Raw genomic sequence first — 23,500 nt, 5'->3', positions numbered from 1 at the left:
GAGGGGGATGGAGGAGGGACGAGGGGGAGGGGGAGGGAAAGTAGAGGAGAGGAGAGGATTCTAGGATGCTCCTCATACATCTCTGTTTCAATCAAAGATATTTGCTTTTGTCTGTATTTATTTATGCTTCTAAACAATGTTTCATTGGAACCAGGGCATCAGTATAGTAGTTTGAAAACCACTGATCCACAAGACATACCTTAGCATGGCATACAGGTCCTCCCTGATTTGGCTACTTCTCATCTTTTCAGCTTTCATCAGTTCTCTTCTCATCTAAGGACCTTCTCCCTCTAACTCCACACATATGTACGTTTTTCAGCTCACATACTAGTCACACAGATTTTTTCAGCATTCCCTGAATAGTAAAAGCTATTTCAATCCTACCTGAAATTCTATCTTTAAATGTTTTCTTCTTTCACATCTTTTTTACTAGTGCATATGGGTTATACAAGAAGATAAGATTGATATGTACATATACATAGTATAATTTGATTATCTCCCAAACCTCTGTTATCTTGCCCTACACTGCAGTTGCACATTTTTTTGAGAGTTTCGATGCATTATTTTTTTCATACTCATCCTCTTATTTCCTCCCTCATATCCATTCACCCTTATTTCTTCCTTTTGTCTAATAGTCTTCCTTCTACTTTTGTGTCATCTGTTTTGGATTCCACATATTAGGAAGAATATGCAATAATTGTCTTTCTGAGTCTGGCTAATTTTGCTCAATATGATAATCTCCAGACTGAAATTATATAATCTTCATTTTCCTCAAGTGCCTGGAAAACTGCTAAGTGCCTTTCAAGCTCTAGTGCAAGTTTAATATCTTTGAAATTCTCAATCTCTCCCAGGTGGAGTGGTCAACCACCTTGGTTTTCTGGGGACTGTCTTGGGTTTTATCATTGAAGGTCTTGTGTTCCTTAGTCTCAAGCAAACCAGGATACTTAATCACATTGCAGATAGTCACTCTCTCCTTTAAACTCCCAATAACCCTTTGTTTATATGTCTACTTCACCCTTTGTTACATTTGTTACTTACTTATAGATCTTTCTTCTCTCAGACTGAGTCCACGGAAGGTAGGATCTGTGTCATGATCATCTTTGAATTTTGTAGCAATTTTTTTTCAAAATAGTTGCTCAATAAATGTTTTTGTTGCTGAATAAGATGAGAGTCAAAATGTATAAATTTAACTGAATGAGGAAAATAAGAGACTGATGGACAAAATATTAAACTCAGATTTGAAAGTAACATCTTAAAAATATAAGAAGATATGCAGAAATAAAAAGGCATCTTTTCTGAGTTGATTAGGCCTGACACATGATAAATTTTAACTAGCTACTGCTTCATGAGAAAGAAGAGAGCTCCAAGAGCAGAATACAAAGGAAGATGCCATCAAAGGGAGGCAGTACTGGAAAAAGATGACCACAACTTGTGGATATAAACCTAGAGAATGAGGGAGAAAGAGCAGAACTGCTCTCTAAAACTTGAAACATAGTTCAGAACCTTATCTTTTCTAGTATATTTTGAATAAAGATGTGCCTGATTAATCTGTTAGATGATTAAGCAAGGTCTGTTTTCTTTATAAGGTAAGGTAATTTAGGCCCCATAACTTATTGATCTTATTTATAATGTGAAAACTTCAATGACTGTCAAAAAATGGTGGCTTTCTTCATTGTAATACACACATAACCTAGACTTTTCTTATGTTCTAGAATTGTGCATCAAGACTCTAAATATATTGCCAGTAACACATAAACATTGAAGCTTTCACTGACCCCAATGTGCAACTAAATTTACCTAACTACTAAAAGAAAGCTAGTTTATCCATCTGAAGGAATAATTAAATTTATCTTATTGGCAATTTCCTCAGTTAAGAAAGATTAGAGCAGTCATCATAGAAGTTACCACATTTCTCCAAAGAATTCCCAAAACAATCCATATGTGCCCAATAAATTTTCATTAGGACAGTTTTACAACAGGACCAACCATTTAAATAAGAAGCTTTAGTTTGCGACTTCAGTTAATTATAACAGTTTATAAAGTTTAGGTCAGAAAACAAACCAGGGGACTTATGGGGAAATTTAACAGCAACTGTAAGAGACCTCAGGGCCAATATAAAGACTCACTTTACAAGGAGAATGGGGTGTGGTACAAAAATCTTTTTGTAAGCTTTGTATTTGGGACTCAGAACTTATTTTTCCATGGAAATTGTGTTATCCATGGTGAATGGGTTCGCAGGCTAGTCTGAAAATCTGCTTGATGTACAATGTTAATGAACTATAAGAGCAAGAGAACTATTCACCTATATCTCAGTATCAATGGTAAGTATTAACAGATAAAATGTATCGAATGATTACTATTAACTCATATAACTTAACAACAATCCCATGAGGTAAAGTATTATGATCCCCCAAATGATGGGAAACAATCCTTTAGGGTTAATAGTGATAACTTTCCCAGTATTATAAAACTAATGATGTAGGAATCCATATTTGAATACAGAAAGTATGAGCCTACAGTACAGTCTCTTTGACTATTGCATGATACCTCCTCTCTCTCTTCCCATTATCTGGGGGAGGAGTTCTAGCAGAGGCAGAAGTGGCTCATACAGAAATGAGGCACACTGTGCATAGTGGCTTATTCGATCCACCATTACCTCCATAGGGGAAATAGGCCTTTCTTTAATCAGTCATTCTGCACTTACCAAAAGTGGGGAACAAAGAACAGGTACCCGGTTAGGAGGATTAAATACCATATTCCCTTGTATGTGTGTGTTGATAGTTTATATGCAGCTTGTACTGCAGCTATTGCCTGCAAACTATGTTGTCCTAGTTCTTTTGTCATTTCAGAATTCTCATCTAACTTTGAGGGTTTTATGCACAAGATTTGGCAACAAGTCACTCAACAGCTTATGACTTAGTTTACTTATGATTTGGGATTTCAGAGGTTAAATGCCAGAGTGTACTGCTGCTTCTGATGTGTTTATGGATTTCATGAAAGGCACTGACATTTCTTTTTGTACTAAGGCAGTAAATAGAGTCTAATTTGCAAAAAGAAATCACTACATTACAACAAACATTGCATTCCAAACTTTGACTTATTCAGCTTAATGATCCAGTGTGATATCAGTGTGGTTAAATTAGTTTGCTACTTATTTTACACAGTTCTCATTCTTCATAATAAATGGTAATTATGCTATGCAGGCTGATTAAGTGCTAGCTAGCCTGAGTACTGTTTTTCAAGCACAAAGGAGTGAAGGATGCGATAAGATAAACACCAGTTTACTCTAACAATGCATGTGTTTGTTCTAATCTCTTGAAATGCTAACTATCTTGATTTAACCAAGGTGAGAGAGATTTCTGAGCTGCTTATGAAGGTCACTTTTCTGAAAGCACTCTTAAAGGCAACACTCACTCAGACTATGGGCCTTTTGGCAGAGTCAGGAAAACTACACCTGTAGGTATAGACTCTAAGTAAGGGACCTGTGAGTATCGAGTATCGAAGAGTGATTATTCTGTTGTAACCAAGAGCCCCACCAGGTGATCATCCTCATGGCCTTTTCAATAGCCCAAGTAACTCCATGCAACTATAGGGCTTGTAGAATCCACTGGTAAACAGTAGACTAGTCAAATTTTATTCATTTAAAACAAGATGGAAATGGAAGATCCACAAGATGTAACCTACACAAGGTCATGGAGTTCCTGACTGACAGACCTGGGAAAAGAATTCTCTCTTCAACTTACATAAGAGACAAAGTTGGTAGAGATGCTAGAGAGCTCTTTGTTTAGTCTTCACATTCATTGTCAATACCTAGATGAAAAGTGCTGAATAATTTTGCTATCTGAGCATGATCTCCCCATACCCCCCCCAAAAAAAAGAAAAGAAAAGCAAGCAAGCAAGCAAGCAAAAAAAGAAAAGCTACAGCAAAAAGATCAGTTTGATTCTTGGAATAATGTTAAAACTCTGGTTTTCCCAGCTATATAGCTAAAACTACCTTAATTTAATTTTCTCTGCTGAGAAGTTATCCTAACATATTTGAGTATCTTTTTTTCAGAAAGCAAATTTTTTTTTCTCTCTCTCATTGAGTTTATTGGTACTTTTTAGGTATACAGTACAGTTACATTCATCATTGGGATCTTGTACCTTTACATGACAGGTCTTGGTTCTCATTTTTCCCCCGTCCCTGACCTGCCTTCAACCCCCTCATCCCCTCCCGATTTACAAACAATTTATTTCCATTTTTTCATTTTCTCATATATTTTCCCATATTACCTTTCCCCTACCCTTCCCACTTTCCCTACACCTTTAGCCCTTTTCTTCCTATTTCACATGGTTAATTATATCATTAGGATCTCATGTACTATTATAGTTTTTCACACCAGAGAAACTATTTGGTATTTACACATGCGTGACTTATTTATTAGCAAATGTTTTTTTTGAAATGATGGTAACAAGTTTAGAAAACACATACCTCAAAATGACAACAAAGTTTGGAAATAATTATTAAGGAAAGCCCAATTTTCTTAAGTCATTTCTCAATGGCAAAACTACGGACTTCAAAAGTCATAGGCTAAAACATGTGAGGGGGACATTTCTGTGGGCAAAAGTGTATCCCACTCCAAGATTTTTCTCTTTAGAATGAATTTTGATTTGGTTATAGGTATGGTACCTACAAAGGCAATATGCACATACATCCCTGGGTTATACCAGAGCCATCCTGTAAGGACTCTGAGGAATGATAGGATAATCATAGAATAAGGAAATAATCAGTTTTGGCCAACAGTATGGCCCTGGTCACCACATTTTAAAACTTCCTTTTCTTCCTCTCTGCTTGGTCAGTTTCTTGGATTTTAGTTTGCCTCAGGATCAATTTCTCTCTTGGCTGTCTTCTGGGCTATAACTCACTAGTTTAAATTGCCTGCTTCTGAATTAGTCTAAATGAGATTTGCAGCTTTCCTATGGCCAAGTCCCATTTTCCTATACTGAATTCTTGACAACGAATAATTCTTAAGAATTGTCTATCTTTTGACAGGAAATATTTTTTGATTAAAAAGAAACCCTGCTACTGTTTCGTAATTATTTTAGTGTAGTAATCCCAATGCGCTCCTCCTTTTATGCACGGGTCTGCCCTCAAAGTAGAAGTGTTAACAACCCATCAATAAAACTTGCTGTTTTACAGTGGCTTATGGAAAAAGATGGGACTGTTACCAGATCTTCCTGAAATACATTCAAAACAATATTGACTGAGAGCTAGCAAAATATGCTCGCCTTTCTGGTGCACAGGAAGTTTATGTCTGACTTCCATTCCAAATGAGCACGCACCATCAAATCCAGACATTCCAATCCACAGCACAGGTTCCAGTGGTTAGAGGAAACTAAATGTAGTTTGGCCCTTATTTGCTGTTTTTCAGTAGCTACATTTTTGCTTATTCTACTTAACTCTCTAGCCTAGACAATGTAAGCTAGTTAGAATTTACCCGGTCCTAAAGAAAAATTGTGTGCTGTGGTTTAAGTGTGGGGTTAGGAAAGGGTAGGAAGCCTTAGCGTAGGCAACAGATATGAATTTAGGTTTCTGCCTTCCTTTCTCCCTGGATATACATACACACATTGTACTCTTAATTATGATTGGCCAGAACAATGGCTATATTATGCACGAATACTTGCTAGGAGCTCAATTAGCAAGTAACACTAGTGTGTGTGTGGTACTGGGTGCTGGGGATTGAACACAGGGCCTATGCACTAAGCTACATCTTTAGCCTTTTAAAAAATATTTTTGAGGCAGGGCCTTGCTAAGTGACTAAGTAGTTCAGGCTAGGCTTCAGCTTGTTATTCTCTTGCTTCAGCCTCCCAGAGTGCTGGGATTATAGACATGCACCCATGATAGCACATTTTCATGGTGAACTCTATTTGCAGAAGCAGAATCAAAAAAGAAAGTTTAACTAATGTCATTTCCTTTTTGATAGTTTAACTGGACTGATCTGAGAATGACACAGAGCAAATATGGTTTCAACTTAGCTTTGACAGTGTTACTCACAATTTTTTAGATAAAATGGAGAAATGTGAGAAAAATGGTAGTGTGTTATTTTCTGGTTAGACTACTGCGCTGAAGGAGGGCTGATGAACTATTTCTCAGTGTGGATAGTGTCTTATAAAAGTTATACTGCATAGATTTCTATTTGGTCTGGTCCTGTTCACTATTTTTCTGTGATTGCAATGTATTGCTGGGGAAGAGAATCATTAATACAGGATCTGAAGTTTACATACACATTGTTTTCAGCATTGATACCTATAACTGTCTTCCAGTGATCCAATGTTTAATATGGCCTCACAGATGCTTAAAGCAAGGGTATAAAGAGAATACTTAGAGGTTCATTCATTTCACCTTGGACAAAAGTTTGGAAAAGTACACATGAGAAAGGTTCCAAAGGGTTTAGCATAGACTTCAAGTGGACATCACAGACATTTCACATTCCAGGCTGGGGATTTAGCTCAGTAGCACAGTGCCTGCCTCGTAAGCACAAGGTCGTGAGTTCATTACTTGGCACAAAAACAAACAAACAAACAAAAAACAAAACAAAAAAAACAAATACCAAATTCTATCAAACCTCACTGATAACAACACCATTATGTGTGAATACAAAGCTAAGAACCAGGCTCTCTCTTTATGCTGAGACACAAAATAAACAGAAGTTATACAGAAATGATTATGCCTCCTTTTAGATCATTATGATCATAGGACTTAAAAAATGTATCCTCAATTAATAAAAAAGTTGAGATCAGCAGAACATCAATATTTAATTGGCATATCCACAAGGAAAGTTCAATTTTTAACCCCAGTTCCTTTCACAAACTGAAGGAACAAGGCGCTTTATTATTGGAGGCTGCATTAAAAATGTCCAAGGATCCCAGAACAACACGTTCTCAAAGCCAATTATGTTGAGTGCAAAGACTTCAGGCAGTGGGGGACTGTAAGAAGCTTGTATCCTCTCTGTCTCTGGAAGGGTATCAACCTCATAACTAATAACATCAGTACAGTGAATAACTCTCTGACCTTTAAAAGGCATTTTATGAGCAAATTAGTTCAATTAGTACAGAACAATTCACATTTTAAAAGTCTTGACCACTTTATATCTAGAGGGAGACATAGGCTCCTTGCGTCAAATATATGTTAAGGGGCAATACTCACAGAGGGTTTGCTTGGTTGAAATTCAAAGAACAAAGCACAGAAAAGCAAGAGTGAAATACAAACAACTTTGAAATGGATAGCATAAGACTTTACCTTGAACCTGTCCTGTTCAGTGTTACCTGTTAATGGTCATTATGCTGAACTTGTACAGAACCTTCCACTCTTTGAAGGGCTTGTTGGTACAGCCAGTGAGGACTGAAAGTTCTTGGGAGAGTGGTGAATCAAATATCCATTCGTGAGTGGTTAAACAGCACTCCATAAACATCTTTCCAGTTTTTCCTTTTTTACTTTTCTAATCAGACATGAATGTTTATATATATACTTTTTTCTATAATGAGCTAGATACCGTGGTAGATAATCTATATACCTTACTCATTTAGTTTTCACACCAACTTGGCAAGATAGCTATTATCTCTATTTTACACAAAGGAAGTAAGCTTACAAAGGTTTTGAGTGACTTGCAAGACACAGAAATTGTAGGTTACAGAATTAAGACACAGTCAGACTTTGCTACCGAACCATTTTTTTTTCATGAGTTTATGCCACCCTCCACTCTATCACTGTCTTCCCTCATTTATTCCACTTCTTTCCTACCACTTAAGTTCCACCTCAGAGTCTAACAGTAGTGAACAATGGCAGCAATGGAAGGATTCTGAAGAAAAAAGACTTATCTAACACTCATTAAAATTGTAAAACTCTTGATGATTTTTTTTTTGTTTGTTTCACCACCACAAGAAAATGTAGGCTCCTTACGGGCTCATGTTTTATCTTTTTCCTCTCTAATCTCCCAGTATTTTCAATGATCACGTTTTTCCAATCCCATATAAAGGCATCTATCTTAAGACACTGTATTTTATTCAAGAGAACACGAGGAGAGCATATTTGAAGTCAAAACACAAAAAGTACTCCTGATGTCTAGGAGAGACAGATTTAGAACAGACCTAGCTCAATGTGTACTTCTTGATTAATTAACTGGAAACTGATCACACAAGGAGAGTAATAAGCAAAGCCAGAGTAAGACCTTATCAGAGGAACTCAACATGCTGGTCTTTATGACAAGTCTTTTTGTCGGTATTTTAATGTAGGCTCCTGAACCTTGTTTTTCGTTAATCTGCAAATATTTGTTTAGATATAAGGTTGTGGATTCTAAGAGACAGGCTGTTAATTATGAGTTCTAATCTCAGGGTAGAATATTCCTATAAGATTAAAAATTGTTTAAATTTTTTCTAACAATTAGCAGCCTAACTAAAGAGTGATTAATTATAATTGGGAGACTGAAGAAGGTAATAAATGCATTAGTGAGACAAGTTGCTTTACAGAGCCGTCTATTTTATTTTTGAATTCTGCAGGTTGTAAATTATACATTTGAAGGCTGTAAGCAAAATGGCTACAATCCATTTAATGCCTTCAATCTCAGAAGATTCGGAGAAGAAAATTCATGGAAACAACGGGCCTGATGTGTTCTTTTATGTGTTATTTCCTAATGAGCAAAGGTGGTTAAACGATAAGAAAAAGCCAATGTAATTATCCTGATGCACTGGCCTATAGGTCAGGGGTGGACTTGATTAAATTCATAGAAAGCCAAGCCACAAATGGTGGGAAAATGCCTCTTCTTTTCCACTGAGCCCTGCAGGCAGCTAATCAATGTGTACATCTCACTTTCAGATCGTTTCATGAAACCAGAGCAAAAGCCCATAGCATTCATGAGGGTATTTGCTCATATCTGCTGTTTTCTAAATGGTGCAGGGACTAGGACAAGAGGTCAGGTATCAGAGAGGAATTAGAAGGGGACCAGAAGGAGGCTGTCCCTCTCTTCTTACATAGAGAATGAAGCTCCAATTACAAAATGGTCAACTGCAAAAACAACTAGGCAATTATTTTGCAGGTTTGTTTGCATATATAAAAAGTCACACATTTATTTGGCTTGCATATGGATTTTAAAGCTTAATGTGAATGCAGTTAACGGTTTACTAAGGGCAAAAGTTTTTGTATAGCAAAGATAAAATGCAATTGCAGACTCAGGGGTAATAATGCAGATAACCTACAGGATGCTTTTGACACTATGCATGAGTTTTGACAGCAGAATTTGAATCGTGTATATTTCATTTTTCAACAATTTGATGTCCATTATATACAAAAAACACAGATTCTGGCTTACCGTTATGCTATATGCAAGAAAATGCCTTCTAGCATACTTCTGCCTTGAGCAAGCATTTCTTTAATATCCCTTTGCCTTTTCCCCTCATGTTCAGCGGAACATCTCTGACTAAAGATGGTGGGGTTGGACTAAGAAATGCAGCTTTTTATTTTTGCAGAGGTAACTGGACCATGTGGGAATCAAACCTTTAATATAGCAGTAGCATATTGAGTTATCCAAAGCAAACTGTGTCCATTCATTTTGTATTTGACAGCCTTCTAATTAAATTTGTGATTTCACTAGGCTGGCACTATATCTATCTCTGTGTTTCATTCAATACCCAACCAAGCTGTTGTTGCTCAATAGATCATTACTGCTAATGAAGGAAAATCCAATTTAAGAAATTACAGCTGTTCTGGAAACGTAGTTATTTACTTTGTTAAAGTAATTACAAAGTAAGTGTTTCCTAGATAGATCATTTAACCATGTCATGTGATAAAAATACTCTCTTCCTCCTACATCTTTGCTTCCTTCCACTTCTCTGCTTTTGTATAGTACAGAGCTATGCTAAAGAACAGTAAATACCCTTTACATTAAAAATATTATCAAAGCACTTTGGAAAATGGTTGAGATATTGTAAGAAAAAAATTTGTAAAAGCTCACAGTATTTTTAAATAATCACTTGGTGCTTCTGTGTTACTTGTCCCAGGAAAGAGCCCATTCTGATCACTTTTGATGGAAACAAGGTATTTGGTCTTTCCCCTTTCCTAGGGATGATGTACCTAAATTCCCTTCTGACTTACCCTGAGTGGATTTTCATTAAGGTAAGGGGGTTCACCTTCCACCATTTCAATTGCCATAATTCCCAGAGACCAGATATCAACTTTCGGACCATAAGCTTTTCGAGTCACGACCTCAGGTGCCATCCAATAGGGAGTGCCCACCATAGTGCTTCGTTTACTTTGCTCTGGAGTGATCTGGGCACAGAACCCAAAATCAGCTGTAGGGAAGAAAAATTAATTAAAATAAGCCAACATTATTTTCATTTGACAACAGATTACTTTTAAGTATAGCTGAACCTTCCTTTGTAGGCACTGAGCTTATACATCTGCCTAACTCACACTGTTTTGTTATCTGATCTTGCAGCTGGACCTTCATTATATTGTATACCTAAAATGTACCAATAAAATTAATAATGTAAAAAATGGTCAAACATTTTTAAGAAATTTTAATTCAATAACCAAGTGATGTCTTTCAATAAGAGTCATATATCACATCAAATGTCACATGGGCACCACTGGTTCCTCTCTCTCTCTCTCTTTCTCACTGAAACCTACAAGTTCTTCCAGTTTTCCAGTTAGGCATTTGTTATACATTCACTCTAGAAGCCACTAAATATGCTGAAATAGTAAATCCTAAAATTCTGCTCATAGTCTGCAAGAACATAATGTTAAATAAATTCTTTAATTCAAATTGGGCTCTAACTGCTTTCAAATGAATTACTTTCGGTACCATTAGATTCTTAAGATAGTTAAAGAATAGAAATTCCCTGATATTGTCTCAAACATCATCTGGATCAAAATACCTACTTAATTTAACAGAGCCATCCATCCCGAGGAGAATATTGTCACTCTTTATGTCTCTATGGATCACTTGGTTTGAGTGCAAGAAATCCAGAGCTTGGAGGCACTGTTGAATTAGAAAAACAATTCCAATTATATCACAATTTTTAAAAAATCTAAGTTTCATTTCTAGACAAATCTTGAGCATGAGTATAATTTTATGTTGTCAATGAAACAGATTAAAGTGCTTTAACATCACTTTAAAACCACATTACCATTTACAGCAGTAATGCCTCTCCATATTATACAGTTGATGGCTCTCATAGGCCATGGAGAATGAGGATGTGATAAGCAGCACTAATCATTACTACAGATAAATTAATCAATCAATTAATTATATGTTAGTATAGTTATCTGGAGGATATAGATCCCGTTCAGTCTTATAAATGTATAGTCACCCACTCTGTACACTGAATGATCTGATTTAATAGGCCTGGAGTGAAACTCAGGAATTTGAACTTAAAACAAGTACTCTAAGCTACTTCTGATGGATAGCCAGGTTTAAGAATGGCTCCTGGACTATGAAGTAACTATAGTTACTCATTTGGAAATGTTTTTTATTGTAATAGTAGAAGATGGAAACAACAGGCTCAAGTAGAACTTCCCCCTGAATGACTGTAAGTTTGATTTGTTGAAAGTCAAAAGATCCATAGAAAAGCAACTAAAATAATTAGGGTCTGATGAAGGCAGTGCAAGGAAATGCTATTAAGTTAGGATTTAAACTGTTATTTCAGTACAGAAATTGTGCTATTGTTACTTTAATATTATAATACATATTTTGAATAAGCAGACATAAAGAACTGCCAATTTTGCTGCCCTTGTCAATGGAGCAAGAAATGCTCCATTTTCTTACCTCTCTGCAGACAGCTGCTATCTGTCCTTCATCCATACAGGTCTCTGTAACCACATCCGTCAAAGATCCACCAGCCAAGTATTCCATGACTACCCACAGTTCATCACCCACTAAGTAGCTATAAGAACAGAAGAAAAAAAAATCTTTCACTTGTGACTAAGAAAGCCAAGACTTTCAACTTTCCTAGGTCTCAGTTCTGATAGAAGTCAATTGGGACTGGGGGTCACATCCATTATTTTGAGAAAGTATTGAGGATCATATCTCAAGTGATCAAATATGGGGGACAAAAGTCACCAGAGCTTTATCGTTTAGGCAAAGGGCATGAAGTTATTCAAATCACCTGGAACCATCTGAAGGCGCTTTAGCAGTATCATCAGGTCTCTTTGGCCTTCCACTCAGCAAGAGAGAGGAATTAAAGGGCACTGAACCACCCCCAATGGGTCTACCCTGCCCACATCACTATGAAACAAGACTTTCTAAACAGTGGCAGTGCCTACAAGATTCATCAGGAAGCTTGTTAAATACAAAAATTCATAGGCTCCATTTCATTAGTTATGGAGAACAGCCTAGAAATTGGCATTTTTTTTACAAGTGCAAATGCAATTTTTATAAAATTACAAATGCAGAGTAACTAGGCTACCGTGCTATGGGGGACCCTAAGGGACACTTTACAAAACCCTGATCAAGACTCTAAAATTTGACCCTTCTTTCTTGCTCTCCTTTTCTCCTCTCTTAACTGGCCTAAAACACATACAATAAGATCTTAAGATTGTGGAGGTTGAAGGCCTAGCCTTGTTTTTGTAGCCCTCAGAGAACACAGCATAGTGGTGTTAAACAAACACTGAAACTGAATGAGACAGACGTTAGCCACAAGTGAAGTGTTTGCACTGCTTTTAAACGGCTATTTATAACACACTGTTAATACTAATAGTGAAAGAGACATTAATTACCTGGTTTAGGAAAAAGGCTTAAGATTGAAGACTTGGTTCCCCAGACCTCACTGTCAGCTAATCCCAAAGCCCCATTAAAGCAGGACTAGTGCAGTCAACCTTCTTCATTTAGCCTCCCAGAGATCATATAGGCTTCAAATACTTGCTGAAATGTTTTTACCACCACTTTCCCCAGTATACAAGAGTCTATTTCCTGCTAACATGGAACCACAGTCTTCAAAAATAGGTTACACCAATTGTTCATATTTAAAACCAAGTCCATAGACCATTTCCTGAAGTGTTTTGATGGATGGACAAAGATAAGTAGGGGCACGTTTAGCAATAGATCTCACATTCTATACTTTGTAGCATTTATGATGGATTTGTAGAATTACTATTAAATGAATAACTTCATTTGCCAAGTAAATGACATCCCAAAAGAAAACAGGTACATAATGAGAGAAAACACTTACCTATCTAAATAATTAACAATATTGGGGTTCTTATTTTCCCTCATGACCAGAATTTCATTAATAATTAATTCCTTTTTGGGTTGCTGTTGAAGGTTCATCTGCTTTATGGCCACCTGAAGCCAACAATTAAAATATGAGAATGAATCACATTTGTTATAATAAACACAAATATCAATATTTTGGGGACACAGAATGAGGGATACAAATTCTTTACTGAGCTCTTTCTCTGTACTACAAACCCATGCCCCGTTTCTTTGGTCAATCATAGATAGGACTACATAGTACAGATGTTGTAGACACCAACGAAGCAAATTCTCATTTCAACCCAGTGCTACTTACGTTTTTCAGGCACAGATGTCATTAAAGAGGAAACCTGATATAGGGATAATAGTCAGGATTGAATGTTAGCATTTACCTCTTGTCCCGTTGCAATATCTAGTGCTGTATAAACAGTACCTGATGCCCTGTGAAAATGAAAATTACCAAATGAATAAACAAAGTCTTAACAATATATTTCGTTTGTCATGATATGTAATTATTTTCAACGGAGGGAAATTAGCAAATCAAGTTTAAAGGATGAAGTAAATTAGGAGGAACTTTTAATATTATTGTGGTGAGAACACTTATCATGAGATCTACCCTCTTAACATACTTTTAAATGCACAATGCTGAAACAATCTCTATATAATAATTGCACCTGAAACAATCACTCTGTGTCCTTTGGGGTGAGCTAGAAACTCCTGTCAGACTTACAGGCACCAGTTCCTGGACTGTGAACTATGTAAATGAATTGAGTAAATTGGTCTTCTTAGGAAACTCCTGCAATATTCCAAATATTTCTTGGATTCTGCAACAACCAACATCATAGGCCTCTGATTAAACTGAAATATAATTTAGGAAAAAAAGTATATCATCCTTTGCTTAGGCAACTGTAAATTAAACTTCACTTTTTCAATTGGGATAGAGAGGCTCTTTACACTTACTTCAATTATTGAGAATATCTTATAACAAATCAGTCACTTTCAGTGCTGTGTGAGTACTGTAGCTACACAAAGAAACAATAATGAGGAGTATACTGTAGAGCTGTTGTTTTTCTTTTGGCTGAATTTCTCAACGACTTCTACGAGACAGCACTCTAGCCAAGTATCCTTTTCAAATCTATTATTCCTTTAGCCTTGGTAATACTTATGCTTTCACTCTAACCTCAGTTACAGCACTCCCTTGCTTTGGGCATAGAAATTATATAGTAAAGCTGTATTCATGTAATTTTTTCTGAATTGCACCTGCATTCCAAATCACTTCCCACACCCTCCCCCTCAGAAAAAGAAAAAAAAACATTCAATTTCATTAGTGGTAAATAAAGGAATTAGTATAGAAATCAGTCTTGTTATTCCTAGGTATTGTAATGTTCCATCATTGTGATCTAACTTTTCAGTAATTGTTTCTTCTTTACTCTTTACCCCCGTTTTCCATTCTGAGTCCAGGAATTATTTTCTTGTGTCAAGAATTTCTTTGTTTTTTTTTTTTTTATTTTTTTCTTTTTCCTTTTTTATTGAGGTTATTGGTACAATCTAGGTATACAATACAGTTACATTCATCATTGGGATTCTGTACCTTTACATAATAGGTCTTGATTCTCATTTTTCCCCTTGTCCCTGCCCTCCCTTCACCCGCTCCTCCCCTCCCCATTTACAAACACTTTATTTCCATTTTTTCAGTTTCTCATATTTTTTTCCTCCCCCTTATTACCTTTCCCCCACCCTTCCCATTTTCCTTACACCTTTAGCCCTTTACTTCCTATTTCACATTATTAATTGTCTCATTAGGATCCTGTATACTATTATAGTTTTTCACACCAAAGAAACTATTCGGTATTTCAGTTAAAGAAATCTCTGTATGAACATTAAAAATAGGGAATCCTAAAATAAAACTAAAAAGGAAAGTAAAAGAGAAAAGGCAATGATGTAACATCAAAATAATCCTTAATTCTGGAGATGAAAATGGTCCCTGAACATATTTAAATTGCTTCTCGCTCTTATAGTCTTATCTTATTCTTTTTTCATTATTTAGAGAATACTTTATTAGTTTCTGTAATCAAACCCACGTAGATATGACCTTACATATTTAGTACGATGTGTTACCCCTGTACACATGGAAAAAAAATAAAATAAATTAACATACTATTAATAGTCTATATATATACACACACACACACACACACACACACACACACACACACACATATATATATAAATTGAATTTTGGGAAACTTTAACGGTGCTGCCAACTTTGGAAAAAGTCATCCCAATTCACTGTGTTGACTTGGCATTGTACAGAAATGGACAACCATATTGGTCAAGAATTTCTTTGTAATTCTTCTTACTAGATGAGCCAAAACATTTCTCACAGGCCTTAGAAGTTTCTACTACCCTCTGCCAGAAAATAAAGTGGATAATGTAGTTTATGGCATATTTGACTATAACTGAAGATCTAAGTTCTAATATGTGGCCTACTGTCAACAAGCTATGTGACCTTGGGCTAGTCATCCCTCCTCACTGAGTTTTATATATAATTTATTTTTGTACTATTTACCATATTTATATATAAAGCAGGTCTATTATAATCATGTTATAGATGAGGAACCTAAGCGTCAAAGAGGCTAAATAATCTGCCCAAGATTATAATTTACAAACTATGTTCATCTGACTCTCTTACATGTAAACCACAGGAAATGGCCTATTTTGTTTCTGAAGTTCTTTAATTCTATATCTGTAGCAAACAACCATACTGCCTTTGGTATTCTGCTTGGGTTCAAAATATTTGTTGGAACTAGGCTAAAACGTCTACTGCAATACACTTAATAGGTGTTACCCAAACGAAGATTTGGTAATTCTAGAAATTTCTTAGGCTGGAGGTTTATATGAAACAAACCATTCTCTTAATTTTGTATTTTCAGATTCTGGGTTTAGAGCACAGACTTGATGCCCAATAAATATCTGTTGAATGAACACACTGATAAAAATATTCACAAGTAAATATGCAATCTTCCCTCTCTGTGAACAAAACATTTTTTCTAATTAAATTATCAAGAAACACTAGGAATAAGCTATCAGATATTTCTGACTTCAGGGAGTAGTATGTGATTTGTCCTTCTGACCTCAGAATTGTTCTGAGCTCAAAAGGAATAGATCATCTCAACCTGGGATATATTTGAGCTGCAATAAGCCCCAAGGGACTACTTAAATCTAATCACAAAATGTGATTTTAAAGCACCTGTTTTGGTTTATTCCTATATAGTGAGGCCATGTACACGACTTCTTTAGATGCAAGAGTGTCAACATCTGCAAAGTGAGATAATAGTAAGTACCAATTTCACAGGGCTGCAACGAAGCAAATAACATAATCTATGTAAACATTTAGCACCGATCTCAGATCAGGTTAATATGGTAATTGCCATTTATTACTGTTATTATTGATATTATTGATATTATTATTATTATTATTATTATTATTATTATTATTATTATTATTATTATACTCTCTTGCTGCTTTTGTTAACAGTTTCACAGTAGGGGATGGCCCTCACAATCATCCAGCCAAAATATCCTTGCTAACATCTGTCTTCATTTTTCGAAGCACAGAGGTTAAGGGTGATCTACTTGAACACTTTGTAGAGGTTCCACATTTTATTTTTTTTCCCACAGGGAATCGGTTTTAATTTTTTTTAAAGCTTGAAACACTGTTATCAAATGAAACCACATGCTGAAACTCTCAATACATAAATCAACTGGGAGCTGGTCCAGTTAAAGCTCCATAGAGAGACCCAAAACACCAGCTCAGGAGCTTTCCCCTTATTCATCACCAATGTCTTTCCCATCCCCAAACCCATTTGCCCTGTCTCAGGGGCTAAAATTGTGATTGACTTGAAATGCAAGTAGGGTTACTGTTTATCATCTCTGGAACTCAACGTTTAAAATCCTTGGATTTTTTTGGCACCCACTCTTCAACATTTTATTGTCTTAAAATTGCCAGAGTCTTAACTCTGAAATACCAGCATCCTGATTTTTTGGACATTTGGTGGTAGAGAATTGCCAAAAATTCCTAATTCACAGAGGTTTTAAGACCCTGAAACTCTAGGTCATTGATCATTAACTAAAAATGAAGCTTTTTCTTCATTTCTTCTTTTTGTATATGAGCAATTTTTTGGTAGAGCTCATGTTTTTCCTACACCTTCGCAATTTTTTCCTATCATAAAAATGGTGGTATACTTTCCATTCCACCTCCCACACTTGAATCTGGGCATGCTGTTAGATGGCTAGAACTCACTTCACCGATCAGTAAGTTATTGGTTTGCCCAGCCTCCAGTCTTGCAGAACATTCAACTAAAATGCACAAAGCTATATTTTCAAAATGCCTAACATTCTCTGTACCACAGTTCTACTGTATTCCTATATTTCAACAATTTTAGATTCAAATGATAAAAATATGAATCTCTCCTTGTAGAGATTTCAATCTCCTTCAAGAATCATTTATTACAGCACTTTCATTACTGACTGCTGGACTGAGAACAGTATCCATTCCCATTTATCAAAATCTCTCCTAGTTCATATTCTACTATTTGTGTGACCCTAGGTAAATAATTTACTGTCTCTGTGGCTTAGGATAAAAGGGGATTAAATCTACACAATGCTTAAAATGTATTTGGCCTATAATAATTGCCCAGAATATATTAACAGTAATGATGATAATAATAATTATTATTATTTGGTTGGTCATTTGCCAATATAATTTAGGTCCCAAATTATAGTCTGAAGTTTCCAAGATATCATAACAGAAATTTAACATATACCTAAAATAAAGCTAATTCAAACACCAAATATTATTTTCTTTTACCTTAACTCATGATTTGTTGGATATCATACACTGATCAAAAACTTTAAGCAGTAATTTTACGTATTTATGCTTAATACCTTATGAGAAATACACTATTAATACATACAGTATAAATTATTTATAATCTGGAGTGCACAGAGATTAATAACTGAAGCAGTCTTTGGTGGTGGCATTGAGAAATCCTTATCTTGTAATAAGGGAAGTATAATAGTGTGTACAGTACATCTTCCAAAGAAACAATCTTCAAGCTAATCGTATGTCACACTGATTCCCCCAAAATGAATTTTAACAACATCCTGGGGTATATTGAACTGTCTCAATGAATATGCTTATAAAATAAAACTTTAATTCACTTTAATAAAAATCCAGGATCTTTCATCATTTTAGGACACAAAGATGCCAAGAATCAAACTGACGAAGATGAGGGTGGAAAGTCTTACCTATCTGGCATATTGGGATGAGTGTGCTAAAATGGCCAACTTTGTCAAATAGATTTTTATGCTGCCCACTTAATTACACTGATGTTCATTGTCCCATCATTCTGGTTGTACTAAAGACAGATTGCTCTAGGGGGATCACTTATTTATGATGAAGATTGTATTTTCTCCAAATGTCAGTCCCTAAATGATGCAAATAAATTATGCATTATTCAGAATGAAAGCAAAATAGAAGATATCATACTGTTTAATTTTCTTATTACAGATGAGAAATCTGAAGCCTCCAAAGGGGAAAGTCTATGTCCACTAACACACAGCTAGTACATAACAAGACTCTTCTAACTCAATCAGAGATTTCTCAGTTAACCTATACAATGGTTGAAGAATATTAAACCAACAGATTGCTCAACCATTGCGCCTCATTCTCAATTACAGCATAATGAGCAGTACTGCTGGCTTCTTGGCATCGCATTAGATGCTTTATCAACCGTCTCTCCTTGACATAGCCAAGTGCACAATATTCAAAGGCAAACATTGGCATTTAGCCCAAAATAACAAACAATTCACTATTTTTTCTTTTCCTCACAAGACAAGCCAGTTTAATTATCAGCACTCTTCATTGGGGTTTAATATTTTCTGCTAAGAGTCAATGTCAAATGATGTTCCTGAGTAGTTGCCAAAGCAGCAACATGGTAGATAGTTTAAATAAATCGCTGATTTCAGCAAGGAAAGAAGTCAAGGAATTGAGTATGGGAGAAAGCTCTCAGATGGGAAAAAAAGAAAAAGGCAAGAGTAGAGAGTTAAATGAGGTCCACCATAAGTCTAGTGGGACTAAAAGTGAGGAAGGCAAAAATGATAGGCAATGTTCCCATTTAAGGTTTTACAAATATAAATGTGGTGCTAGTGAGGTCAGTCAGGAATCTCTTCTCCATTTAGGTTGCTTTTTTTTTCAGCTAGTCCTCCACTGCTGTTGCTTCTAGAAAGGATATTTTTCTCTGCCAACTCTCTGTAAATGGATGATTTCATTTAATGCCCACCCTATTATCCTCATTTAAAAACTGAATGAATTGAAACTGGCAAAAGGTAAATGGCTTGCCTACAGTTGCACTTTGCAAATCTGCTTAAAAACGCACCTGTCTGATTCCATAGTTTATGTTCTTAGCTTTCATTTTATGTTTTTAAAAATAGATTTTTGGCATTTTTTTATCAATGCTAAGTGCAAGCAAGGTACTTCCTTAACACACATTTGTATCTGTTATGCTAAGCAGCCTTCTCAAAATATTTATCTTGCCTCTAATTTTCTGCATACTTAGACCATGTGTTCCTTTTAAGGCATTTAGTCTATTCCAGGACATGTTATGTTTGATCCTTTTGACATGACCATATAAGGTGATTATCCTGTTTTTTGAATCAATTAAGATTTATAGGGCCAGGGATTTAACTCAGTGGTTCCACCCTTGCAAGTGAAAGGTTCCGAGTTTGATCCCCCATACTCAAGTGAAAGGTTCCGAGTTTGATCCCCCATACCAAAGGAAAAAAAAAAAAAAAGAAAGATTTGTTATGTGGCCGACAGTGGAATGAACTTAGGGTTAGTTTACAGGACTGAATTTATCTTCTCCTGAATACTTAAGAAAAGTATTACTCATAAGACCTTATCAAGAAATCATCTCACTATATTTATGCATCTGATGTAAAAATACACAGATATGACAACTTGAAACTTATTTTGCTGAGATATAAATCCTGCAAGCCTCAGAAATGGTGAAGAACAGTGTTAATAACACATGAAATAGCTTTTTTGAAAAGATAGTTTTAGAGTGAAATTATCACTAAAATAAATAAAATAAATTATGTAAAAATCATGTTACCTTACTACTTTTCTAAGTATACAGAATGCAGTGGGGCTGGGTGTTATAATCTTTGATTAATAGGATTATAAATTTTAATAGGGATTTTTCTGTTCATTAGCTAGGACATGAGTTTTTCCAGAGTATGAATGGTCATTTACTTCTAAATACAGCTGTTACACATTATGGCTGTGAGACATAAGAGTGCAGTGGATTACAATCCAATGATAATGAGGCCACAGTTACAGAATTTAAACCCTGGAAAGACCAGCTAGCTTTCAACTACTCACTCCAACAAGAAGTCTAAGCAGCTGTTTTACAGTCTGAAGCACTGGTTTTAAGACAGCCTGGACAAGAAAGGAGGGCAGGTAACTTAGTACAAGTTCATTAACATGGCTAGAAAAAAAAAACAGGCAAACTCTGCTAATGGTAGTTATGGTAGTTGGTTGAATGGCAAAATCTTCACAAAGAATAGCACACAACACAGTGCCTGTAAGAGTAGGAAGTATAACAAAGGGCATTGTCCCTTGGGCTATAAACATTGTCGTTCACAGGTGCTAATGTATTTCCAATCTCTTTCATCACAAAGCTTATTATAGAGCTCAGGCTACATCGATTTAGTGCTTTCCAGCAGTACTCTACCTTGTGTAGCCTAAAACATAACCAATGAGGAAGCAAACACTTTTTGAGTGGGAAGTCCTACCCAAAGAATAAGTTCTCTAAGCACATAAGACAGAACCACTTCTCTTGACCATGATTTTCATCAACAAAAATAACCAAAGAAAACCAAGTCAGATGTTTTATTCTCAGCTCTTATCTCTGATTTCCATGATGTGTACGTTGCTGTTAAGTTCTCTAAACTGAGCTGTTAATCATCAAATTCTTTAAGAAACAAGATCCAAAACTATTCACCAATACAGACACTGCATGTTAGAGTAACAAAAAGGGGACTCTTCACTGAGTAGCAGAGATAAATCTGGAATATATCTAATATGATGTAATAGTATTCACATCTTAAGAATTTAAGAGGAACAGAGACTGGGATCTTGATTACATGAGAGCTGGTAACAATGTTTGTTGGCAATTATCAACGATTTCATCATATTGTCACTCTATCATATTATGATTGGTCAAGATCTAGATGTTGTACAAAATTCCCTTGGCCCAATGTATATCTTTATGTCAAGAAATGTTTCCATTATCACTTTCCATCAAATATACCTACATGGCTAATATTTTGGTATTATACAGATACTGTACAGCCATAAGTTGGCCAATGAATTCTTTGTTTTGCCACACACTTTCTTCTTAGACTTCCTTTCTTACACATTTTCCCCTTTAAAAATCATGGTAAAATGGGTTTGCATTATAGTACTATAATCCCAAATAAATGAATACAGCTCTATTGAAAATATGCATCTTGATGTGATTTAAAACAAAATACCACCTATGATAAAATCTTGACAAGGCTTGAACCTAAAGTGAAGTCTCTAGAGCTAACTTCCATTTATAAGAAATACAGGACTTCTTTTTGTACTAGGTGTGTTTCTTGTATAACATATTGTTGGGTTTTGCTTCTTAATCCAGTCTGTTTCTTTTGATTGGTGAATTGAGGCCATTGACCATTGATAGTTATAACTGATCTTTATAACTGATATGTACTGACTTATTATTGACATGTTATCGGCCTTTTGTTGACTCTTTTTACTTTTTCACCTTCTCCTTTTAGTTTCTTGCCTTGCCTATTTGATTTGCTCTGTTGCGCCTCATGGTGTTGTTAGTGAATAGTGAAAGGATAGAAAACAATTCTCCATGTGACAGGAACCCAGAAAAAAAAAGGGGTAGCAATCTTATTTGCAGACAAAGCAAACTTCAAAGCAAAACTGATTCTAGTGCTATTGATGTAGGATGGTACTGTATCATACCTCTGTGAATGTAAAATATCTTGTACCTGCTTTATGATACATAGTAGTGACCGTGCTTTATCAGAACTATATTTAATGATATTACTCTAGAATGTTTTCTTTCCAGATGATGATTAAGATGCTAATAAAAAAAATGGTGCCAGATACCACAACAGTAACAGAACTTTGCTGTTTTCTGGATATTATTCTTTTCTTTCTTTTTTTTTAATGGAATGTGCTGAATGTCTATAATTTTGTTCAGATGACTGCAGAACCTGGAAAAGCTGTTGCTGCTATTGATGCATAACATACTATTATTAGTCTTTATACACACACCCACACACACACACACACACACACACACACACACACAAGGGCTCCAAAAGCTATATATATAAATTGAATTTTTGGAAACTTTAACGGTGCTGTCAACTTTGGAAAAAGTCATCCCAATTTACTGTGTTGAGTTGGCATTGTACAGAAATGGACAGCCCTATTGGTCTAGAAATGTTAAATTTTTTATTTTTTTTTTTCCATTTGTACAGGGGTACCGCATTGTACTAAATATGTAAGGTCATATCTACGTGAGTTTGATTACAGAAACTAATAAAATATTCTCTAAATAATGAAAAAAAGAATAAGATTAGATTACAAGAGCAAGAAGCAATTTAAATATGTTAAGAGACCATTTTCATTCAGAATTATTTCAGAATTAAGGATTATTTTAATCTTACATCATTGCCTTTTCTCTTTTACTTTCCTTTTTAGTTTTATTTTAGGATTCCTACTTTTAATGTTCATACAGAGATTTCTTTAACTGAAATACCGAATAGTTTCTCTGGTGTGAAAAACTATAATAGTACACAGGATCCTAATGAGACAATTAATAATGTGAAATAGGAAGTAAAGGGCTAAAGGTGTAGGGAAAGTGGGAAGGGTGGGAGAAAGGTAATAAGGGAGAGGAAAAAAATATGAGAAACTGAAAAAATGGAAATGAAGTGTTTGTAAATGGGGAGGGTAGGAGGGGGTGAAGAGAGGGCAGGGACAAGGGGAAAAAATGAGAATCAAGACCTATTATGTAAAGGAACAGGATCCCAATGATGAATGTAACTGTATTGTATACCTAGATTGTACCAATAAACTCAATAAAAAGAAAAAAAAAAGAAATACAGGAAATGTACAAGGAAGTTTAATGACATCAAACACAACTAGCAGTGAA

The 23,500-nt window shown here is 35.5% G+C and overlaps 1 protein-coding gene across 7 annotated transcripts in view; it reads right to left on the bottom strand.

Moving 5' to 3' along the window:
• The window catches only part of Pak3 (p21 (RAC1) activated kinase 3), a 289,473-nt gene that overhangs the window by 15,505 nt on the left and 250,468 nt on the right, over positions 1-23,500 (bottom strand). For all 7 annotated transcript variants that reach the window (XR_004515782.1, XR_004515783.1, XM_033760113.1 and 4 more), the window contains 5 exons: positions 13,616-13,664; positions 13,201-13,313; positions 11,799-11,916; positions 10,913-11,012; positions 10,127-10,323 (listed from right to left, as the gene is read on the bottom strand). Coding sequence is in view for 5 of the 7 variants with exons in the window: in XM_033760113.1 (XP_033616004.1) it covers positions 10,127-10,323; positions 10,913-11,012; positions 11,799-11,916; positions 13,201-13,313; positions 13,616-13,664 (577 nt within the window). In the remaining 2 variants the exon portion in view is untranslated. The remainder of the gene's footprint in view (positions 1-10,126; positions 10,324-10,912; positions 11,013-11,798; positions 11,917-13,200; positions 13,314-13,615; positions 13,665-23,500) is intronic.

This window comes from Fukomys damarensis, unplaced genomic scaffold (genome assembly GCF_012274545.1).
Source record: "Fukomys damarensis isolate Sample0158 unplaced genomic scaffold, DMR_v1.0_HiC HiC_scaffold_39, whole genome shotgun sequence".
Lineage (NCBI taxonomy): Eukaryota > Metazoa > Chordata > Mammalia > Rodentia > Bathyergidae > Fukomys > Fukomys damarensis.
Note: the sequence above shows the minus strand (reverse complement) of the source record. Positions and strands in the feature narration are given on the sequence as shown.